The 20,560-nt window shown below is 46.8% G+C and overlaps 1 protein-coding gene across 1 annotated transcript in view; it reads left to right on the top strand.

Annotated features, from left to right (window-relative positions):
* Col6a3 (collagen type VI alpha 3 chain) overlaps positions 1 to 20,560 on the top strand; it is a 79,227-nt gene that overhangs the window by 10,239 nt on the left and 48,428 nt on the right. Inside the window, exons 2-4 of the mRNA XM_032901603.1 lie at positions 5,758 to 5,873; positions 13,288 to 13,890; positions 19,276 to 19,860. Of these exons, the coding sequence (XP_032757494.1) occupies positions 5,786 to 5,873; positions 13,288 to 13,890; positions 19,276 to 19,860 (1,276 nt within the window). The 5' untranslated portion in view covers positions 5,758 to 5,785. The remainder of the gene's footprint in view (positions 1 to 5,757; positions 5,874 to 13,287; positions 13,891 to 19,275; positions 19,861 to 20,560) is intronic.

The following is a 20,560-nucleotide window of genomic DNA, read 5'->3' as shown; positions in this document are numbered from 1 at the left end:
CAGGCAGGTATATGCACATGTGCACACATGCACACACACGTACATACGTACACATACATACACAATGCTACTTAAAGCTTTACGTTTCCTGAGTTAATTAAATATTTAAAAATCATTGAACCGGAATGCTAGAAGACCTGCATGCACATCTTTTGATTGAAGTCGTGATGCTTAAAACTCTGATGGAATGTGGTGGCAGAAAGTGGCACAGCTGAATTTAGAGTCACAGAAAGAAAGCACCCTGTCCCCGAGGCATAGCTCTTTCAGAGATGTAGTTTGGTGCACAATGGTGGGAGAGTTTTAGAGTTTCCACAGGTTGACCCAGCATTAAAATACAGCTCTAGACTAATTACAAAGCCGTGAGGCATTCTGGAGGAACAGACTGTATTCCTCGAGAGGACCCAGAAGGGTGTAGATTCTCCATCAAATGTTCGTCTACACAGCTGAAGCAGAATGAAGACTAGCATGTGTACGGCGTCCTTTTGTGTTGTCCTGAGTGTGCATGATCAGTTAATTTCACACACACACACACACACACACACACACACACACACACAGAGAGAGAGAGAGAGAGAGAGAGAGAGAGAGAGAGAGAGAGAGAGAGAGAGAGAGAGAGAGAGGCAGGCAGGCAGACAGACAGACAGACAGAAGCATTGCACTTGCTTTAACCTTTTTAATGAAGAAACACTCTAGGATAGTCTAGAAGGATAGAAAGGTCTAGAAGGTTTCCAGAGTGGAACTTGGGGTTGGCAGTGTTCTACAGAGTGAAGGGATGGAGTTGGGGCAGTGACATGGTGAGAGGGTGACCAGTCCATCAGCAGTGGGTTCCATACTTACTGTGAGCAGAGCCCCACCGCTGCCACGGAAGTTACGTTAAGTTCCAGGCACACCATGGAGCCATAGCACCGAGCACCAAAGACTGCTCCTCAGAGTTGTGTGTTTCTGTGTCTAAGGCTGACACGTTGGCCAGGGGTAGTTGCATGGACTGGTGGTTTTGCAGCAGCTGAGCTCAGTCCCTGAAGGCTTGGAATCTGAGCCACAGGGTGGCTTCTGAGTCCCAGGTGATACTCGCTGTGGATGTTCCTTGGAGATCCAAACCCATGCTGGGTCTGGGAATTGAGTCTTTTGGTTATGGTCTCATCTTTGGGCATGTCTTCCCTCAGTCAGTGCTGTGTCCCATTCTTTAAGGCTGGGCCTGGCCTCAGGAAGGAGACTTAGCAGCAAATCTGTGGATGAGCTTCAGGTATTCTATGCATTTTGCCTCAGAAATACTCTTCTCTCCTAACCCCTGCCCCTCCCATTTTGCCAAGTGTCCTGCCTTCTCCTCACTCCCAGGCAAAGCTTTGTCACCAAATAGTTGACCGCAGTATTCTCTCCCATCAGTTTTCCAGTGACAATTTTGGGGTCGTGAGAGCGTCTCATCTGGGAAAGTGCACATCTGTGTTTGTTGCATGAGAAGCAGCTAGGGTGGACCATAGGACCAGTGCTGAGCCTGTGGGAGGGTCAGGCTCAGATGCACAAACTTTGGCCTTAGCCAGGGTCTATTCCATGCTACGGTACCAGTTGGGGAAGATGTGACCTGGAACCAGGTGCACATGCTCACACCAGATTCTTATTTTCATAAAACTTTCCCTCAAATGTCATCATTTCATTACTACATGCCCCCCTTCCTTCTTTTTCAGGTGTTAGCTACAAGCAGAAGTAACTGTGGTGTTATTCGAATACTGGGGCACAGACATATACATTGCTTCCCTCTCACTGCAAAGTCTATGGCCCCTCAAAGGTCTCCCATATTCAATATCATTTCTGTCAACTCAGTGACTGATTTTAGGGGTGCATCATTGCCTGTGTTTTTAAAAACCCATCAATGGGGTGGGTGAGATGGCTCAGTGGGTAAAGGTGCTTGCCACCTAGCTTGAAAATCTCAGTTGGATTCCCAGGACCCTCATGTTGGAAGGAGAGAACCACCTCCTCCAATATGTTCACTGACTCCCACATGCATGCTCGTGGCACACCTGTTCCACCCCAACCCTCACCCCCATTAAGTAAGCAAATTAATTAAAAACAGCTGCGATATTTACTGCCTTAATTTTCTAACTTGTTTACTTATTCTGTTGTTGCAGACACATAAAATGTAGCATCTTAACTGTGTTTTGCTATACAATGCAACAGCATTAGCTACATGTACCTTGTACCACAGTTCTCTGGACGTTTTTGACCTTGTAGAAGTTGCTGCAGCCACAGAGCATCAGTACAGCCTTCCCTCCTCTGCATGCCCCATTCATTCAGTTTCTAACTCTGGGTACATTAGATGCCTCCTGTGAAGGAGTCATGCCACTGTTTCTTTTTGTTGCTATTTGTTCCATTTCAGTTTGGATGCATTTAGCTCACTTTGCTTGCCTGATCACGCTAATTGATTAGGACTTACTTACTATTTTCTCTTAAAAAGAAGCCAGAGAGAAGGTAAGGTTGCTATGCAGAAAAGGGCTCCATTTTCAACCGTGTCTTTTGTTGTTTGGAGATGGGATCTAGTATCTCTCATATGCTCATCAAGTAAGTCCTCCATCCCTGAGCTCTGCCTGAACAGGTTTGTTCCCCCTCTACTGCCTGTGATGTTTGCTTGGGCTTTCTGGGTATTATCTTTATTCTGTAGTAGTTTTCTTCAAGTCCAAGTGTTTTGAATGGCTTATTTTATTTATCTGTATTGTGACAATGTGTTAAAGTTTGTCAAATGAACTCTGAGATGATCATGTGATTTCCTCTATCTATCTATCTATCTATCTATCTATCTATCTATCTATCTATCTATCTATCTATCTATCATCTATCTATCATGTTTCACACCATCTTTCCATTCCAGGAACACATCCTACTTGGCAATGGTATGTCCTTATTTTAAGCTGCTTTTAAGTTTGGCTTTCTAGAATTTGGCTGAGCACATCAGTATTTGTCAGGAACATTGGCTGTACTTTTCTTTTCTGGTAGTATTTTTTCTTATTCTTGTTTTAAGATAAGCCTGGCCGTATGAAACAAGTCTGGAGGGGTTGCCTCTTCCTCGGTGTTTTGGAAAGAGTTTGAGAAGAACTTGGTTAGTTCTTTTAACATTCAATGGGACTTCCCACTGCAGCTACCCACTCCTGAGCTTTACTTTCTGATGGGTTTGACTGTGGACTTAAATTTCACAGCAGCTACATCAGCTCAGAGTTTTTATTGTTTTTGACACTGTCTCGGATACTGAATATCTACTCCCACCATCATAGCTTCCTGGTCTCATGGAGTCTTATTCTGACTGCATAATGGTGGAGGCTCTTGTGCAAACCGTGGTACATGGTCACTGCGTTCTCCCTTCTCATTCCTCCTCACCAGACTCAAACCTTTCCCGAGTCAAGGAATATAGAAGAAATTTACTAGTATTTGGATTTTTTTTTAATATAATGAGAGAGAGAGAGAGAGAGAGAGAGAGAGAGAGAGCGAGAAAGAGAGAGAGAGAGAGAGAGAGAGAGAGAGAGAGAGAGAGAGAGAGAGAGAGAGAGGAGAGGAGAGGAGAGGAGAGGAGAGGAGAAGAGAAGAGAAGAGAAGAGAAGAGAAGAGAAGAGAAGAGAAGAGAAGAGAAGAGAAGAGAAGGGAGCAGAGGCTCTGAATTATGGTCCACATTGATTCGAGATGGATTTAGCTAGAGTTTCACTAGAAGAGCCCCTTTTACCATTTGATACCCTAATAGTGAAACATAAATTATGAAGTAAGCCAACTATGCTTAAATTAAATGATTTTCAGTTTCTTAAACCAGATGGACTTTCACCCTTTAACCACAGACTATTCCAGATGATTCCCACTATCAAACAGTTTTCAAACTCAATACAAAGGGAAAAAAAAGTGAGAATCTGAACTCACTTTACAGAACCAATACTGATGGTGTTGTTGGCTCTGGTCTCTCCCCTGAGCCTCTTTGAAGTACCCTTGGTCACCAGTGCCTTCCAGCCTTCTCATTTGCTCACTGGGAGATGCTGAGTCCCACCACCAAAGGCCATGGGTCCCCAATAGCAGGGATCAGTGCTTTGGGGCACAGGGAAGACGGGGAGGAGGAAGGAGACTTCAGCCTGAATGGAAATCCCCAAGCAACTCTATGGAGGAGTCTTGAGGAAGATTCCAGGCCCACGCTGGTTCATTATTGGAGAGAAGAGGCTGAGGAGGCAGAGGAGAAGCCGGAGGGGGAAGAGAAGGTGTTGGCAGACTGAGGACATGGGCTACTGAACATTCAGAACCTGGACTTGTCTGGAAGTCATATTTGCAGTCACCAGCTGGTGCATGGTGGGAAAGCAGGCAATGGGCACTCGGCCCTCAGCCCTCAGCCCTCAGCCCTGACTTTGTTGTCTCCCAAACCGAATCTCTCTGGGCTTGTTCCATGGTGGTGAGATTCGAGGTTGGCCTGTGACAGGGAAAATGCTGGTTAGCAAGGGAGGAAAAGGTGGAGTTGGACACAGGCCTCACTGTCTCTGGCTAGGCAGAGCCTAATCCCATCAAGAGGACCAGTGCATCCCCACACCCTCTGTGCACACGAGGCAAGCCCTGTCCTCTTTCATCAGTCCATTTCCTCAGGAGCATGCGGCCTTCAAGTTGCTGCCTGCTTCAATTTGGAAAAACAGTTGGTCTTGTAGTGCCTGACCGCGGCCGATGATAGAGTTAGAGATTCTCGCTTAGAGGGTCAGTTACTATGACTCTCAGAAGAGGGTGCCCACTTAGCTCATTCCTTAGTGATTGGAGTGAAGAAAGTTCCAGATTGTACTGAAATCACGACGAAGGTCCATTAAGAAAATAGAACCACACACACTCAGACACCTATACACACATATATAATAAAACAAATAATAAAGTCTGCGGTCCCTAGGGAAGAGCTCCATCTACCCACTGTGTGTTTTCTAGTCTCTTCTTGACACCCCACTTGTTTGTAGAATAGAGGGCGGAACCAAGGGCTCCATGCTCATCAGACAAATGCTTTATTGCCAAGCTGCATCTCCAGCTCACCGTTCACGTTTCACTTTGACACAGGGTCTCGGTGAGTTGCTCAGGTTGGCCTTGAACTCATTCTGTAGATCAAACTGCTCTTGTATTCATAAATCTGTGATCTTTCTACTTCAGTCCGCAGTAACTAAGACTACAGGCCTGCAGCACAGTCAAGTGTGTGTGTGTGTGTGTGTGTGTGTGTGTGTGTGTGTGTGTGTGTGTGTGTGTATGAGTCATATGTCACTTAGAAGTGGGGGCCCATTCTGAGAATAGCATTGGGTGGATCCCCTCTTGAGGGGGGTTCATCCTGAGAGAACTGTAACATTATTAGTTAAGAAACCTTGAGGGACCACAGCTGTCTCTAAGGGTTTTGCCAATTGAATGTCATTATGTGGCATGCAACGTATCTGTTTGTGTCTCTGGATGCCATTATGTGATATGTAATGTATCTGTTTGTGTCTTCCTGTCTGCCCACCTGCCTGTGTATTTATAGTCTACTCCTTTGTTGCTGGTTCAAACACTAATCACATGCAAAAGCCTGTTCAGAAGTCTAAAAAGCACACACACACACACACACACTCACACACACTCACACACACACACACACACACACACACACACACACACACACACACACACACACACACACACACACACACACACACACACACTCACACACACACACACACACACACACACACACGGATTTTGGAGAGCTAAAACCCACCATTCTTTTGGCCTTGTCCTTTCTTTTAGGTTCACACTTGGTGCTTAGACATTCAAAATGAGGAAACACCGGCATCTGCCCCTAGTGGCTGTCTTTAGCCTTCTCCTCTCTGGCATCGCCATGACTCGTGCCCAACAACAATCAGGTAAGGTTTAATTTTATTGAAAAAAAAAAAGTTACCAGCAGTGTTTGAGTCTAGATCAAATCACCTAGAGCTTGACATGGGGCCTGGGAATGTTGAGAATCAGCGGGATGTGGGCGGGCTTTACAGATACAGTGTCTAGGGCAAGGTGGCTTTTCTTGTCTTTTCTTTTTTCTAAAATTTGAACTTCAAATCTTGAATTGCTTGGTAAGCGGAATTATCTTCACACTGGGTCTGAGTAGAGTCTCCATCCCATAAAGCTTTCCATATGAGCGACTTTTCTACATCTCTGGCACTGGACTGCAGGAAGAAGACAATTATTGTGATAAAAATTCTTTCCTTAAAATGAGAAAAAAAATAAAGACACAAACCGCAACTTCCTCCGTCTCTAACCATAGACACAGAATGGTAGTTATACATGGGAACCATTGGTTCCTTAAAAACAAAATGTTTCCTTCAACAACTTTAAATAGTGGGCCCCAACACTCCTATTAAGAATTTGCTTTTCGAATTTTAGGGCAGCAAGATAAGCTATTTTGGAACTGGATGCCTTTGACAGGGTCTCCTTGTCATTAGCCAGGGGTAGTGGGTATAGGCAGGCTCCTCTGGTATGGAGATATGTAGTAACTTCTTAGAGAGCTTGTCTTCATGTTCGAAAATGCAAGAGAAACAAGACTTCTCCCTCTAAATATCCGTGGTTTTCCCCACTTACAGAGTTACTTGTCACATTACATTTCTTTCATGTTTTCTGAAGCCCTGTGGGCTGGGGGTGAGCTCCCGAAGCGTCAGTGGGCTCCTTATGCCTCAGCTGGGGCCACTTTCTCCTTCACGATGAGGAGCGAGTTGCTATTGATGGTTGCTTACCAAAGACAAGAGGTCCCTTTGGTCTGGTCAGATGGACATAGGAGGGTCAAATTGTCACAAACAGTCATGCCTCAGCTCAAAGACACCCAGGCTTGTTTCTCCTCTTCTGGAACACTCTGCTAACCCCCGACTTGGGGCTACTCGGTATGGAACTTGGGCGATTGGCTGGGGATAACAGCAGCTTCAGCCTCTTTCTTGGCTCTGCTCAGCAGGTAAGTTCTCCTACTTGCCCTCATTTAGCCGAAATGTGTGACTTATTTGTTAACAGCAGAAGGTCTATTTAGGAAGAGGTGCGTGGACAGGAGGTCACTGAATCGGCAGAAAAAACCTGAACCAATGTCTTTTTTTAAAGATGTCAAAAACAGTGCGACGGCTGACATATTGTTTCTAGTGGATTCCTCTTGGAGTGCTGGGAAGGACCGTTTCCTGCTTGTTCAAGAGTTTCTGTCTGATGTTGTAGAGTCTTTATCTGTGGGAGACAATGATTTTCATTTTGCTCTGGTCCGGCTCAACGGAAACCCACATACTGAGTTCCTGTTAAATGCGTACCACTCTAAACAAGAAGTCCTTTCTCATATTTTGAACATGTCTTACATTGGGGAAAGCAATCAAACTGGAAAAGGATTAGAATATATAATTCACAGCCACCTCACTGAGGCTTCTGGAAGCCGGGCCGCTGACGGAGTCCCTCAGGTTATCGTAGTATTAACTGATGGGCAATCGGAGGAGGACGGCTTCGCTCTGCCCTCAGCGGAACTTAAGTCTGCGGACGTTAACGTGTTTGCAGTTGGAGTTGAGGATGCAGATGAAAGAACCTTAAGGGAAATAGCAAGCGAACCGCTCAGTATGCATGTTTTCAACCTAGAGAACGTTACCTCACTTCATGACATGGTAGGGAACTTAGTGTCCTGTATACACTCCTCTGTGAATCCAGAAAGGGCTGGGGACAAGGAAAGCCTTAAAGACATCACAGGTAATGTCTTCATTGCCAGGCTGATCCCTGCCCTGCTGCTCTGTGGCTGTGAGCTTAGCAAATACTGGCCTAAAGCAGCATCGTGCCTAAGAGACGCTGGGGACTTAGGGAAGAGATGTTCTCAAGGTTAAAAACAAAGGCGTGAAAACGTTAAAAACAAAGTCTCCTTCAAACACAGCCTCCACCTGTACCAAGAGGAGGTTTCGGAAACAGACAACCTTTGAACTTCAAAACCCACATTCCGATGCTATCCCAGGGCTAGTTTACCTTCCTTAAGAAGAAAGCCTTCCTCGGATGGGACAGGCATCCATCTAAGAGGAACTAGGCTGAGGGAGGAGAGGAAGCCTGTGTTTGTTTTAAAGATTTGACAGAATCAGAGGACCATGTCTTAGCTGTGATGTGGTCCAAGCTTTTTTCCCTAAGTTTTCATTTTAGAAGAAAGTGAGTCCTAAAGCATAGGTGACAAGCTGGGGAAAGAGCTAGTTCTGAGCTATGGCATTCCTGCCCGTGGTCTGCACTGTTGTATCTTTTGTGCCCTGGGACTGAAACCATGAGACTCTTCAGATTCTAATGCTTTACTTGTGGTCAACCTGGGAGTATGCAGCAGCCGGTGGCTGTCACATTGGATGTTACCATTTCAGAATGAGTGACAGGAGAGTCCTTAAATCAATCAAGGCCATTGATTTTCCTTTCACTGATAAATGCCCAAAAGACTGAGAGGGAAGAAATGTGACAAGAATGCAAATTCTACCTTCCAACAGCAATCTTGCCTCATGGTCAGGATTAGCTTCATCAGCCGGGATGGGGGCAGGGCGCCCTGTGCTAGAGCACAAGTCTATAGAGAGCTCAAGTCTGTGCAGCAAGTGGGAAGGAGGGAGATCCTGAGAGGGTAGCTGTAGCGTAGAAAAGCCTGCGAGGAGAGACTCAAGTCTCTTGAAGGAGAGGAAGGATCTGCATCCCTAGAATTCTCATGTGGGGAAACTGAGGAGCCCAGGTGGAATGGACTTAGGTGGACGGGGAGAGCGCCAGGTCTGGGAGCCTGCGGTTGGAGCTATTTGGAACAATGATTGCAGAGATGTGACGAGGGTCACACCTAGGAAATGACTGTGGACTCGCAGCAATGTGCAATAAAAGCCAGAGCTTACCAGCCAGGGGAACGTTCACCAGTAGGCCCCTTCCCTAGCTTGCGTCAAACTCCTCAGGTACATCAGAAGCTGGAGAACTCCCAGATGGAGAGTTTTGAAAGAGAGATCCACTCAGGTAATGCAGTTACCTAGAAGCTATGAGGACCTTAGCCACACCCTCCCTTGGTGTCCTGGCAGGGTGGGGAAGGGGGTGAAATGCTGGAGTGAATGGGGAGAATTCTGAGGGTCAAAGGATGAGATGCCTGGGGACTGTCCTTAGGACAGCTGAGTGCGTATCAAGGGTACAGCCAGGGTATAGTAAGAGGGCGTTTGGGAATCATGGAGTTGGAGAATTGGAGAGGTCAATGAGGCCAGAAGGGCAACCTATGCCCTCTAGAGAGGGCTTCTAGGGGAGAGGCAGAAGAAGTGAGAGGCTGGTCATCCACACAGCCATAAAGGTCTCTTCAGACAGCTCTTGAGTATGCAGTGTGGCGGCAGGTTGATCACCATTCGACTGGGGCTATGGAGAGAGGCTAAGCAAAATGGGTGGTAGCTGGTTCTTGACTAGGGAAAGAGTGATCTTGCAGCCAGGATTCGGGAGGTATGTACATCCCAGAGGAGGTGGTAGAGGGAGCCAAGTTCACGGGCAGCTTTTTCCCTCTGCCAAGAGGATGGCTGTGGCAGGAGGCTGGATTTAAAGCATCTGGTGAAGCCATTCTCCTACAATGGAGATGCTAGGGAGTGGAATGAAGAGTCAGTAGAGAATTTGAGGCATGAGTCAAGCACTCTAAGGAGCGTGTGGGGGGACCTAGCGGAGACAGACGGAACAGGCGGCAAGCCTTTGGGATTATAGTCAGCTATAAGGGGCAGCTATAAGGAAATAACGTCAGTCCTGTTTCATCACAGAGATTTAGAAAACTGCAGGTGAAGAGGGGTTGTGGGTGTGAGCAGAAAGAAACCTGTTCCATGGATATACAAGGCTTGGGTACATAGGACTTTGGGAATGACACATCCTAAGGAGTTTCTGAAGGCTGGTCCTCCATGACTTCTCCACAGTTCCCCTTCATCTCAACTTTGGTAGGATTGGGGCCACCAAAGTGTACCAAATGACAGGGAGGAGACTGCCTGGTCCACTTATCTGTACTACTAGGGTTCCCTGCTTCCAGAGAGTGGGGTCTCTCCTCTGGAATTGTTTTATAATTGCCAGGTGGTAGGTCACCCTGGATGGTATCCCAGTTTCAGAGGGAAGGACAAGAGGGCACCTGGGTCAGCTGTACACGTCTACCAGGAGTCTCTGACCCACTCCTTTCAGAATAATGACATACTCATTTGAAAACGTGGTTATTAGAGAACAGCACATTTCTAAAGTTCATGTATTGACAAACTAGTGAACACGAATAGATAATGTAGCCATTATATAAAGGATAGGAACCGAAATGGTCACAGCAAGAGCCAAGAGCCTACCGGCTGCATATTTCTACACAGCTAAAACCCTTTGTTTTTATGCCAAGAGAGCATCTCTGTCTTCTATGTCTAAGTCACTGGCAGCACCAGGGTGGAGTATTACTGGTCTGTTGTCTTCTCTGATTAACTGCGCTCTGCAATTCTTTTGTATCACATCTCACTGGGTGTTCGCTCCATAGCAAGACCAAAATACGATAAAATGATCGTAATCGTGAGTCCTGCATAAAATCCTTGAAAAGGCACATCAGTGGCCTGACTGAGATTGCTATAGGGACCTTACACATTCCCTATTACTATTTCTGGTTCTAACATGAGAGCATACACAGTCAGGGCCCTAACGATCACCATTCTGCATGGACCCTGCCCTGCTAGTTAGTCTTGGTTGTATGTGTGTGTTTCTTTAAGTCCCCTTGTCACCCTTTGGAAATGGGCGAAACTGAGATGTGAGACCTTCACTATAAAACAGAAGCTGCAGGTGATTCTGAGGAGCCCCGCATACATTTTCTTTACAAATTGTGTTTCTCTCAGGAAAATTCCTGGACACCCAGGCAACTGGGGCTTAGAGCTCTTCCAGGGACATCTTGAATTCTTTCCATAGAAAGTACCACAGAGGGTATGACACATGAGACACGATGTAGACCACCAGCTTCCATATTTTACACTTTCAGGCTGATCTGATTTCTCTTGGAATTGGTGTTGGTCGCTGGTGCGCCTTGCTGCACACAAGAACCCGGGACCCCCTGGGTCTTTGTGTGGCTTCGGCTCTCACGGCTAACAAAGCATGCTCTGTGTGTTCCATTATTGTGTGTGTAAGAGGATCATGGTTCTGACTCAGTGATGACAAATTATCCATCATTTTATGACCTACCCCTGACCATGTTCAGCCCACCCCCCTCAGCCGGCTCCCCCATCCAGAGAGTTCTTGAGTGGTATATACGCCATTAGAAATTGCTACCAAAGAATGGCAGAGGTGGATGTAAGGAAGGCAGAATCATGCCGTGCTATGACTGAAGATCTGTTTATTGTCCATCTCTATCATGAAGAACCTTTGAAAAAGATGTCTGATAGGGTGTGTAAGAAACAGGCCCTTCTGTGTCCTTCGAGGTCACTGGCGTAGATCTGGAAATATGGAGGCGATTTATGGTGTACGCCATGCAATGGTGAAAGTAATTTTTTTTTCTTTTTTCTTTTTCTTTTTTTTTTTTTCGGGGCTGGGGACCGAACCCAGGACCTTGCGCTTCCTAGGCAAGCGCTCTACCACTGAGCCAAATCCCCAACCCCGAGAGTAATTTTTATGATCTTTGCAATTCACGCTCCCTGGCTCTGCATTCTCCCAAGATCCTTCTGGAATCTTCTTTCTACTCTGGCTGAAGACTGGTGAATACTTTGGAAGTCAAGCCAAGGGTCTGGTCTTAGGTTGATTTTGTACAACAGTTACTAACACCTAAGATCTTAGTTACTGTAACAAAGTGACTGTCCTCTTGTACCTTGTCAGGAGAGCAGGGGTAGCAACATTTCAAGTTTACTCCCTTTCCCTGTGCAAAGGGTTAAACCCTGAAGGGGTTGTCAAGGTCTTTGAAGTAGGTAGGGAAGGAAGATGGTGCCTAAGCCTCGTCCTCCCTGCTTTTCCTCTCATGAGAACACTGCCCCAGAGAAAAACTCCAATTTTGTGAGATGAGCTTTTCCCCAGAGAGAATATAAACAGATCGTCTGGCACAAGGAAAAACTAAATTTAAATATAAAACACCCACTGGCACTCAAAGACCTGAATGAATGGTCCTTTCTTGCATTACAGTGTAATCGCTGTGCTTCCGAGCCCTCGAGTAGAATATTCATCCTCACACAGAGGCCCTTCTTGTCCCCAGTACACCCTTAATTCATTAAAACATTTGCTAGGGCAGTTTTGCCCTTCTTCTAGTATGAAGTGGTATGGTTTTAGAGTGCAAGTTGGGCCTTTGGACTCCCCTGTTCTGGTGTAGGCTTACTCATTGCTCCCCTTTACCTGAGCCTCAGTGTAACCCTTGTTTCCAGTAATTGAAAGTTCAAGTTTCCCTCGCTGAGAAAATAAAGAGGTCTTTGGCAGTCATTTTTATGTCCTTCAATGATGACAATGCTGATTGGCTTAGGATCTCTCAGCCAGTCTTGGTTCTTCTAGGCAATCATCAAATGTCATAAAATGAGGTTGGATAATTATGTCATGACTGGCTTCACATCACTCTGCTTAACATTGTTCTTCATTATTTGACTGAATACAGAGGCAATGCAAACCAAACATCTCTGGTTCCAGCCCGACATTTGGATTTCACACAGCCAAGAACCCGAGAGACAACTGTAGGATCTGACATGTGTCAAGGAATCTTAAAATTAAGACTTTAACTGTGTCTGAGTTTTGGATCCCAGATGTGTGTGGGGTCATCCATTTTGATTCCAAGAAACAAAACAAGCAATAGTTACCCCAGGGAATTAAATAACCTTTTGCAACTCTCAGTCCCTGGGCCATGAACCTGGGCTTTTGTTTACTAAACTGCAAATTTGCCTCAAAAAATCTTTGTAATCACTTGAGGAGTCAGGAGAAATGAGCACAAATGATAAACAACCTTTGAATTTATGTCAACCTAATCCTCTCTCCTGCAACATAGTATCCTATAATCAGATACAATTATACTTCCCTCTAAATTTAGAAGAAACATCCAGAATGTTGATTTCTCTTGGGGTATGATGCCTTGAAGTTTAACTGTGAAGGAATCACAGATGAAAACTTTCTATAGATGCCCCTACTTCAACCACCATTCCTCAGACGTTGCCTCTTATCCACTCAGAATGCAGAACTAAAAGAGACTTCACATTCCTTCATCGACATTGTGTTTTGTTTGTCTGTGTTTCGTGTTTCTTGTTGGTTTCCAAGGAAACACGTCTGAAAGCCGGGATGATGCATGTGGTCACTTGTTCTAACACTTTCACTTTTTTTTTTTTGCATTTCTTTCTTTTAAAGCACAAGACTCAGCTGACATTATTTTCCTTATTGATGGATCACAGAACACCGGAAAGGCCAATTTCGATGTCATTCGAGACTTCCTTGTAAATGTCCTTGAGAGACTCTCAGTTGGAAATCAGCAGGTCCGAGTGGGGGTGGTACAGTATAGTGACGAGCCCAGAACCATGTTCTCCTTGGATAGCTACCCCTCCAAGGCTGCAGTTCTGGATGCTGTCAAAAGGCTCAGCTTTGCTGGCGGGGAGTTGGCCAATATAGGCCAGGCCCTTGACTTTGTAGTAGAGAATCACTTCACTCGGACAGGTGGCAGCCGTGTGGAGGAAGGGGTCCCCCAGGTGCTGGTCCTCATAAGTGCTGGGCCTTCTAGTGATGAGATTCGAGATGCAGTGGTAGCTCTGAAGCAGGGTAGTGTGTTCTCATTTGGCCTCGGAGCCCAGGCTGCCTCCAGGGTAGAGCTTCAGCACATAGCTACCGATGACAGCTTGGTGTTTACTGTCCCGGAATTCCGTAGCTTTGGGGACCTCCAGGAGCAATTACTGCCATACCTTGTTGGTGTGGCCCAAAGGCACATTGTCTTGCAACAACCAGCTATTGTCACACAAGGTATGTATGCCTTTTTTTTTGCCATCTCTATAGGAGTGGGGGTGTGCTATATGGTGTTTGTCATAAAAGTGGGAACTGGAGTGATTCACCTTGGGAGAACCCGTAAGTACTCACAGCCAGTCGTCATTCTGGGATGTGCTGGCTTCCGTATGGCCTGTGTGTGGTCATTGCATTGTTCAGAGGAATCTAAAGACGGGACAAGTGAGTGGACCACTCTCTTAGAACATGGGTTGTATGGAATCTGTGGCCTTTAGGCTAACAATGTAACAAATGTAAAATGTAACGAATACATCTTGAAAGAGGCTTGAGGGATTCACAACAAAAGCCACTCCCGGGTAAAGTCAATGTGTTAGAAGGGCACTCATAAATAGTGTCTTCCCAAAGGCGGTGAAGGGGAGTGGCTTCTGCTCCTGGCTCAGTGTAGTGGATGTGGGAGGGACATTTCTGAAGGTAAGTCTCCATCGAGCTCCTGCTGAGTGGAGTAGTTATAGAAATCCTGGTCCTGTCATTCCAAGGTTGGAAGAAATTGTTTTGAATGGCATGCTTTGCAGTACAGTCAACTAGAGTCATTTAAGCAAGCCAACCAACATCATATGTGACATACACACTTAAACATGGGCAGTGTAGGGACACCAGAAAGGCTGTTGGTCTGAGGTTCCATCCCAGATGGTGTCATTTTTATGACCTAGACAGGCAGTGGAAACCATCGAATAAGTGGAGGACACAGTTGCTACCAAAGGCTTCGGTATCCATAAACATCCAATTCGCTCCTTTCTGGTGTCTTTGAGTAGGGATGCGCTCAGATCAATCCTTGAACACAAGACCCTGTTCCTCGTTGTTCTTCAGCAGAGTACAGGCTCAGTGAAAGTAAGCACATGAAAAGAGGCTCATGGGAGACGCTGATTAGCATCTGCAGTCTGGGATTCTAATTTTTCTGCACTTGTATGCCTAGTCCTGGGTACTAACTTTATAAAGAAAGAGCTTAGACCTGTGAAGTGACCGTTATCATAATAGGTCTTACCTGCTGTATCTCTGCGATTCCAGGCTGGTTTTTCTTAGCCAAAGGGGTAACTGTGGTCTCAAAAATAAATGTTTGGGTGAACATGCCACAGCACGGAATGAACAGAAGAACACTTTAAAGTCTGAATGAAACACTTTAAAGCTCCCCATCGGCTCATGTACGAAGCTGCCCTCTGCTGCCCGGTACTTTGTGAATTGGCGGTTCTAATCATAACACGGTGGTAACAGAAACCTGGCTATAATTCCTCAGTGTGAAATTCAGCCAGAGTCAGGATAGATTCCTTCAGATAAATTTAAGACAGAGCTCTGGTGATAATGGCGGTTGTGACAGGAAGCTCAGGGCTCCAGGGCATCTTCAACTGACTTCGGTACCAGAACTGTTTGTGGGAACCTCTTTCCCGGGAAGGCTCTTGGTAAATATGGGTTCTGGGGTCAGTCTGGCTGTAGCTTGTTGTGCCCCACTTTGCTCTCCTTCTTTCTGATGGGGGACAGGGTGCAGGAAGGGAGGTCAGCAGCCTGATCTGAATTCTTGAGGGGAAACATTGAAGAAAGGGACTCGGGGTCTGAGTCCTGCCTAGCTGTGGTCTGAGTCTTGTCCAGCTGTGGTTTGAGCTGCAGTATCCATCCAGCTGCCTCGCTCTGGCTCTGACAGAAAGAAAACAGAGATGGGGAAATGCACAGCCCACTGATGCTTCTCTGAGCCTGCCTACACCGGAAGCAATCCATTGCTCTATTCTTTAGGAGCAGAATCAATACCATGGCTGACTTTGGGAGGACTTTGTGTGTGTGTGTGTGTGTGTGTGTGTGTGTGTGTGTGTGTGTGTGTGTGTGTGTGTCTGTGTCTGTGTCTGTGTGTCTGTGTGTGTGTGTGTGTGAGACCCTGGCTAGATCATACAACATCTATGGGCTCTGATTTCTTAAATTCTCATCCAAGAATTTGCTGGGTGAAGATATCTTTGCCTTAAGAGAAGCTCCAGTATCTGCATTTAAATGTTATTCTTCTATTGGATTTCTTATAGTTAACTAGCATCTTAGCCCCTTCCTCACAGACATCACTGTTTGTCTCAGTGATGACTTCATAACTCTTCAGTAGATGCTATTGACTATTTGATGTGTGCCAGTCACTCTGTCAAACACTGGAGACACTGGGAGGAGAAGGAGAGATATAGTCATTGGGTCTGTCACATGTGAGCTAATGATGAAACAATAAGCCATGTCTCAAGTGTGACAAGTTTCAAGGCCACCAAAGGGGGCTGTATTATAGAGGATGGGGGCAGGAGACTCAGTAGAATGGTCTGCAAAGTTATAGGACATAAATGAGCAGGGAAAGAAGAGGAGAGGGAAGGGCATTCCAGATATAGGGAATGGCAGACAGGGTGGCCTTGCATCAAAAATCGAGGTCCCCGTCCTGACATGACAGACAGATGGCAGCTCAGGTGGAGTGAAGGGGGCACAGGCAGAGGCTTGGCTTTGGGGAGGGAGAATCTGCAGATACTGTAGTTGTTAGTGACAGGTCAGACCCTCCTACGGTAGTGACAGCGGAGGACTGAGCAGAGAGCAGAGTCCTGAGGTGCTCTTTCTGGAGAATGGGGAGACCAGCTTTCTGGGGGGCCTCTCATTGTGGCACATTGGTGTCACCACCCGTGTGTGCTCTGAGGTTCCAGCTGTAGAGTGAAGGCTTCCTGATTGTGCATCGGTTTGTGGGATGTCACAAGGAGAGAAGGGAAGAACGCCACTGTGGCTCTGCCAGGAGGGTCTGATGGGGACAGGGGAAGTGAGGGCTGGTGAATCAGAGAGCCTGTGAGGATAGGCCCAAGGTGGGAGTTGTGAGGCTAAGAGAGGTTGACTAAGAGAGAGAGAGAGAGGAAGGGGTGAAGCTCCTGTTTGAGAACTCGATGTATGAAGAAGTGGGGATTTCAGTTGGCTGAAAGAGAAGGTGTTGGGCAGGTGGCAGGATGAGGGAGATTTCAGGGGTGTGCAAAGCTGTGGTAATCGTAGCCATGACCCCAGAAACAGGGGTGGATGAATGGGAGGACACACTCACGGCAAGCACTGGGGCTTTAGATGACGTTTCCCAAGTCCTTTAGAAGATGGGGAGAGAAGAGGATGGGTCGATGGAGATCCAAGGACAGGACACAAGAGTAGCATGGACATGAAGGCAGTTCCTAGGGTGGGGACAGAGTGGCTATTTGACAGGATTTGTTTGGTGATATTAACGGGAAGAGTGAGGATATCCTTTTCCAACTCCCAGACTTTGAGGGGGAGGAGGGATCATGGAGTATCCTGTTGGCCATCCCAGGAATAAGGGCTGAAGAGAATCAGTCATGGCTGAAACTAGCAGGACCTTCAAGGTCACTTTCTAAGAGACAATGGCTCCTCCAATCTCTGTGGAGGAGATTGGGGGCAGGGGGTGAATGATGGCAGTGAGGAAGTATTGGTCATCCTTGAGAGAATCATGAGGTTTGATAACTGGGTGTCAGACGGTCCATTTAGCAGCTCCTCCATCCCACAGAAGGAGAAGTCCTGAGAAAGGACCCAGTCCTGAGAAGGGTAACCAGCTAGGGCCAGAGCATGAGGTGAACACAGGAATCTGGTCACTCTTCGAGTGGTTTGGGACTTCCTTTTCAGTCCTCATTATAGTTGCCTAAGCATCATTCCAGGTGTCTCCCTGTTAGCAGTTTCCAGAACTTTAAACACAAACCAAGTGACCTCTTCCCTAATTAAAGAGGGCATGTCTTATGGAACCTGAGAACTCCAAGGTCCACTGTAGACTCCACAGAGCTGAGTCCAAGGTGGATAGTCTCTGTGTCCCCCACGAGTGAACATCTGTCCTTCCCATGGACCACTGGTAAAATGTATGGCGCAGTGGTAAAGCTTGTGAGGTGGTGAGTGTGACTATTATCAGGTTACAACCTGGAGTTATGCTTGGGAAGGAGCATGCCGCCTCTCAGGTGCCCATTGGTGGATATTTGTCTATCAGTCCGCTGTGGGAGAGATGTGTGAGAAATATGTGTGCTACAGATGTATTATATGTGCAACATATATGTGTGTGCGCTTGTGTGCATACTGTTCCCAGGGACATAAGGAATGAGAAGTCCACTATACATACACACGTGCACTAGGTGTATCTGCAAAGGCATTTTTGTGTTACAATCAAAGTTGCAGCCCCAAGAGACTGCGTGTTACAATCTGAAGGGGGAAGGAGATCTCTGAATAGGTGGTCACATCCATGTTTGTGGCCTAGGGAGCAAGGGCAGGTCATGTCGCAGACACATTTACACCTGCAGGTAACTGGGCATCTGGGATAAAAGTCTTATGCAGAAACACCTCCCTCCTGGCGGAATTCAGCTTTGTCTCCTTTTGGTACAGAGAGTATTAGAGGAAGCTCAGTCACACTAATGCCATTCCTTGTGGTAGCAAAAGTGACCCTGGCACCATATTCTTAGCCTCTGGTCCCTGTGACTGGGAATGAGCTGTTTTAGAATACATCATGAGAGGTGTCTCTAGTCCTTAGGAAGCTCTTCCTTGCCTCTATCTCTAACCTTCTTTCTTCTGTTGGGTGTAAAGCATGAAGTTGTTATGCCGGCTGTTTGGCACAAAGGATACACAGGGGCTTCTCTGTAAACATACCCACTCCAGCTTGGCTCATCTAGAGTACTAACAGTCTAGGAGGAGCCTGAGACATCAGGAATAGGCTTTGAGTCTGGTAGAGGCATTGTTTCCATCCCTTGGGCAAGTTGTTCTGAGACAGTGGCTGGGCAAACTCACGATCAATGCCAGTAGTGATCTGGCCAAGGTGCTTGCTTTCGTGGTTTATCTACATAACCCAGATCATGGCCTATCATTGACTGCTATTCCCACTCTAGACTGTGAAGTAAGTGAAAAGCTATGGCTGCCCTCGGTGGGGTGGACACTGGTTTCCTTTTCCGAGATCTCTGATAATCTAGCAAACCCTTGTTTTTGCTTGCCAAAGGGAGCCATACAATATAGAACCAAGGAAAGAAAACAGAGCGTCTCTGTTCTCTTTCACACTGTGTGTGGATTTGAAGTCGGTCTAGTGATACAAAGAGTTTTCTGAGCAGACACGAGCTTTGCTCCTTGAAACTATGTTGGGCAATAAGGAGTCAGTTACCTCTTTAGCGGTGGTGTGTGAAGCTGAAGGTAACTTTCTTCTGCGAAGCTATTTCTGAAACACATTACAGGTACGTGGGGTTGGAAAGGAGCCGGTCATCATATGTGACAGTTCTCCCAGGGACATTGACCAGGGCTAGGGAGAGTAGCCTGTACAGAGTGGGTATTACAGTGACTCTGTTGAACCTGATCCCGGAGGCTGTTCTGTTCATCTTTTATTATTGCTATCTACAGTCATGGAAGTCAACAAGAGGGACATAGTCTTCCTGGTGGATGGTTCCTCCAGCCTGGGACAGGCTAACTTCAATGCCATCCGAGACTTCATTAGCAGAGTCATCCAGAGGCTGGAAATTGGTCAGGACCTGGTTCAGGTATCAGTGGCTCAGTATGCAGACACCGTCAAGCCCGAGTTCTATTTAAATACCTACTCTACCAAGAAGGATGCTATAACCACTGTGCGGAAGATGAAGGCCCTGGAAGGCTCAGCCCTGTACACGGGGTCTGCTCTGGACTTCGTTCGAAACAACCTCTTCACTAGCTCAGCCGGCCACAGGGCCGCTGAGGGGGTTCCGAAGCTCCTGGTGCTAATCACAGGCGGTAAGTCACAGGATGACATCAGCCAGGCCGCCCAGGAGCTGCAGAAAGGCAGCATCATGGCCTTGGTCGTTGGCAGCAGGGCCGCCGATGAAGACGAGCTGAACGAGATCGCTTTCGACTCCTCCCTGGTCTTCATTCCTGCTGAGTTCCGCCCTGCTCCCTTACAAAGCATGCTGCCCAGCCTGATGGCACCCCTCAGGACCCTCACCGGAACTACAGAAGGTATGGTGGCTGTGGTTTGCATATGCAGGAAGGGGCTGGTAGGCAGACACTTTGAGAAATACCTGGTACCATACTGGAGGTTTAGCGGACAGATTGCTGTTTTCACGGTGAAAGCAACCATTTAGTTTTCCCCGCAGGGTTGAAACAGTAGGGTTGAAAATGTCAGTCTGTAAATGCCTATGATTTTAAACTGTAGCATCCTAGGATCACCTGCCTGGACAGCTTCTGGCCACAGAAGTCACTCTCGGTTCTCCGACTGACCTCTCTTCTGTTTTTATTAGCGACCCTTTCCAGGAACCTCCCCTCAGCCAAGGACTTTCCTGAGCTGACAGGATCTCTACTCACAGTTGATGTAGCACCCTCAGCTCTTAGCCCTCTTTTCACTCTGTAGATGGGATTCTCTTAGACAGGAAAATATACTGAGAGATGAGTGCGAAGGCCCAGCTCCCCTTCCACGGTGTGGTCCTCCAGCTCCTCGCTTAGTATGATTTACAGCGCAGTTATTTCTAGAGACACTAAAGCTCTCAGCCCGTGAACTGGGTTAACACAAACCTTCATCCCCAATGAAGAGAAGATGGATATCCTGGAATCCAGCTTTCCACACAGACCTCACACAGAAGGGCTGTACAGTGCATGAATCTACTGCATGGGCGTCCTGCTTGCTCCTCAGTCTTGAGAGTCCTTAAATAGTCCTCTCTCT

This window comes from Rattus rattus, chromosome 4, assembly GCF_011064425.1.
Source record: "Rattus rattus isolate New Zealand chromosome 4, Rrattus_CSIRO_v1, whole genome shotgun sequence".
Taxonomy (NCBI): Eukaryota; Metazoa; Chordata; class Mammalia; order Rodentia; family Muridae; genus Rattus; species Rattus rattus.
Note: the sequence above shows the minus strand (reverse complement) of the source record. Positions and strands in the feature narration are given on the sequence as shown.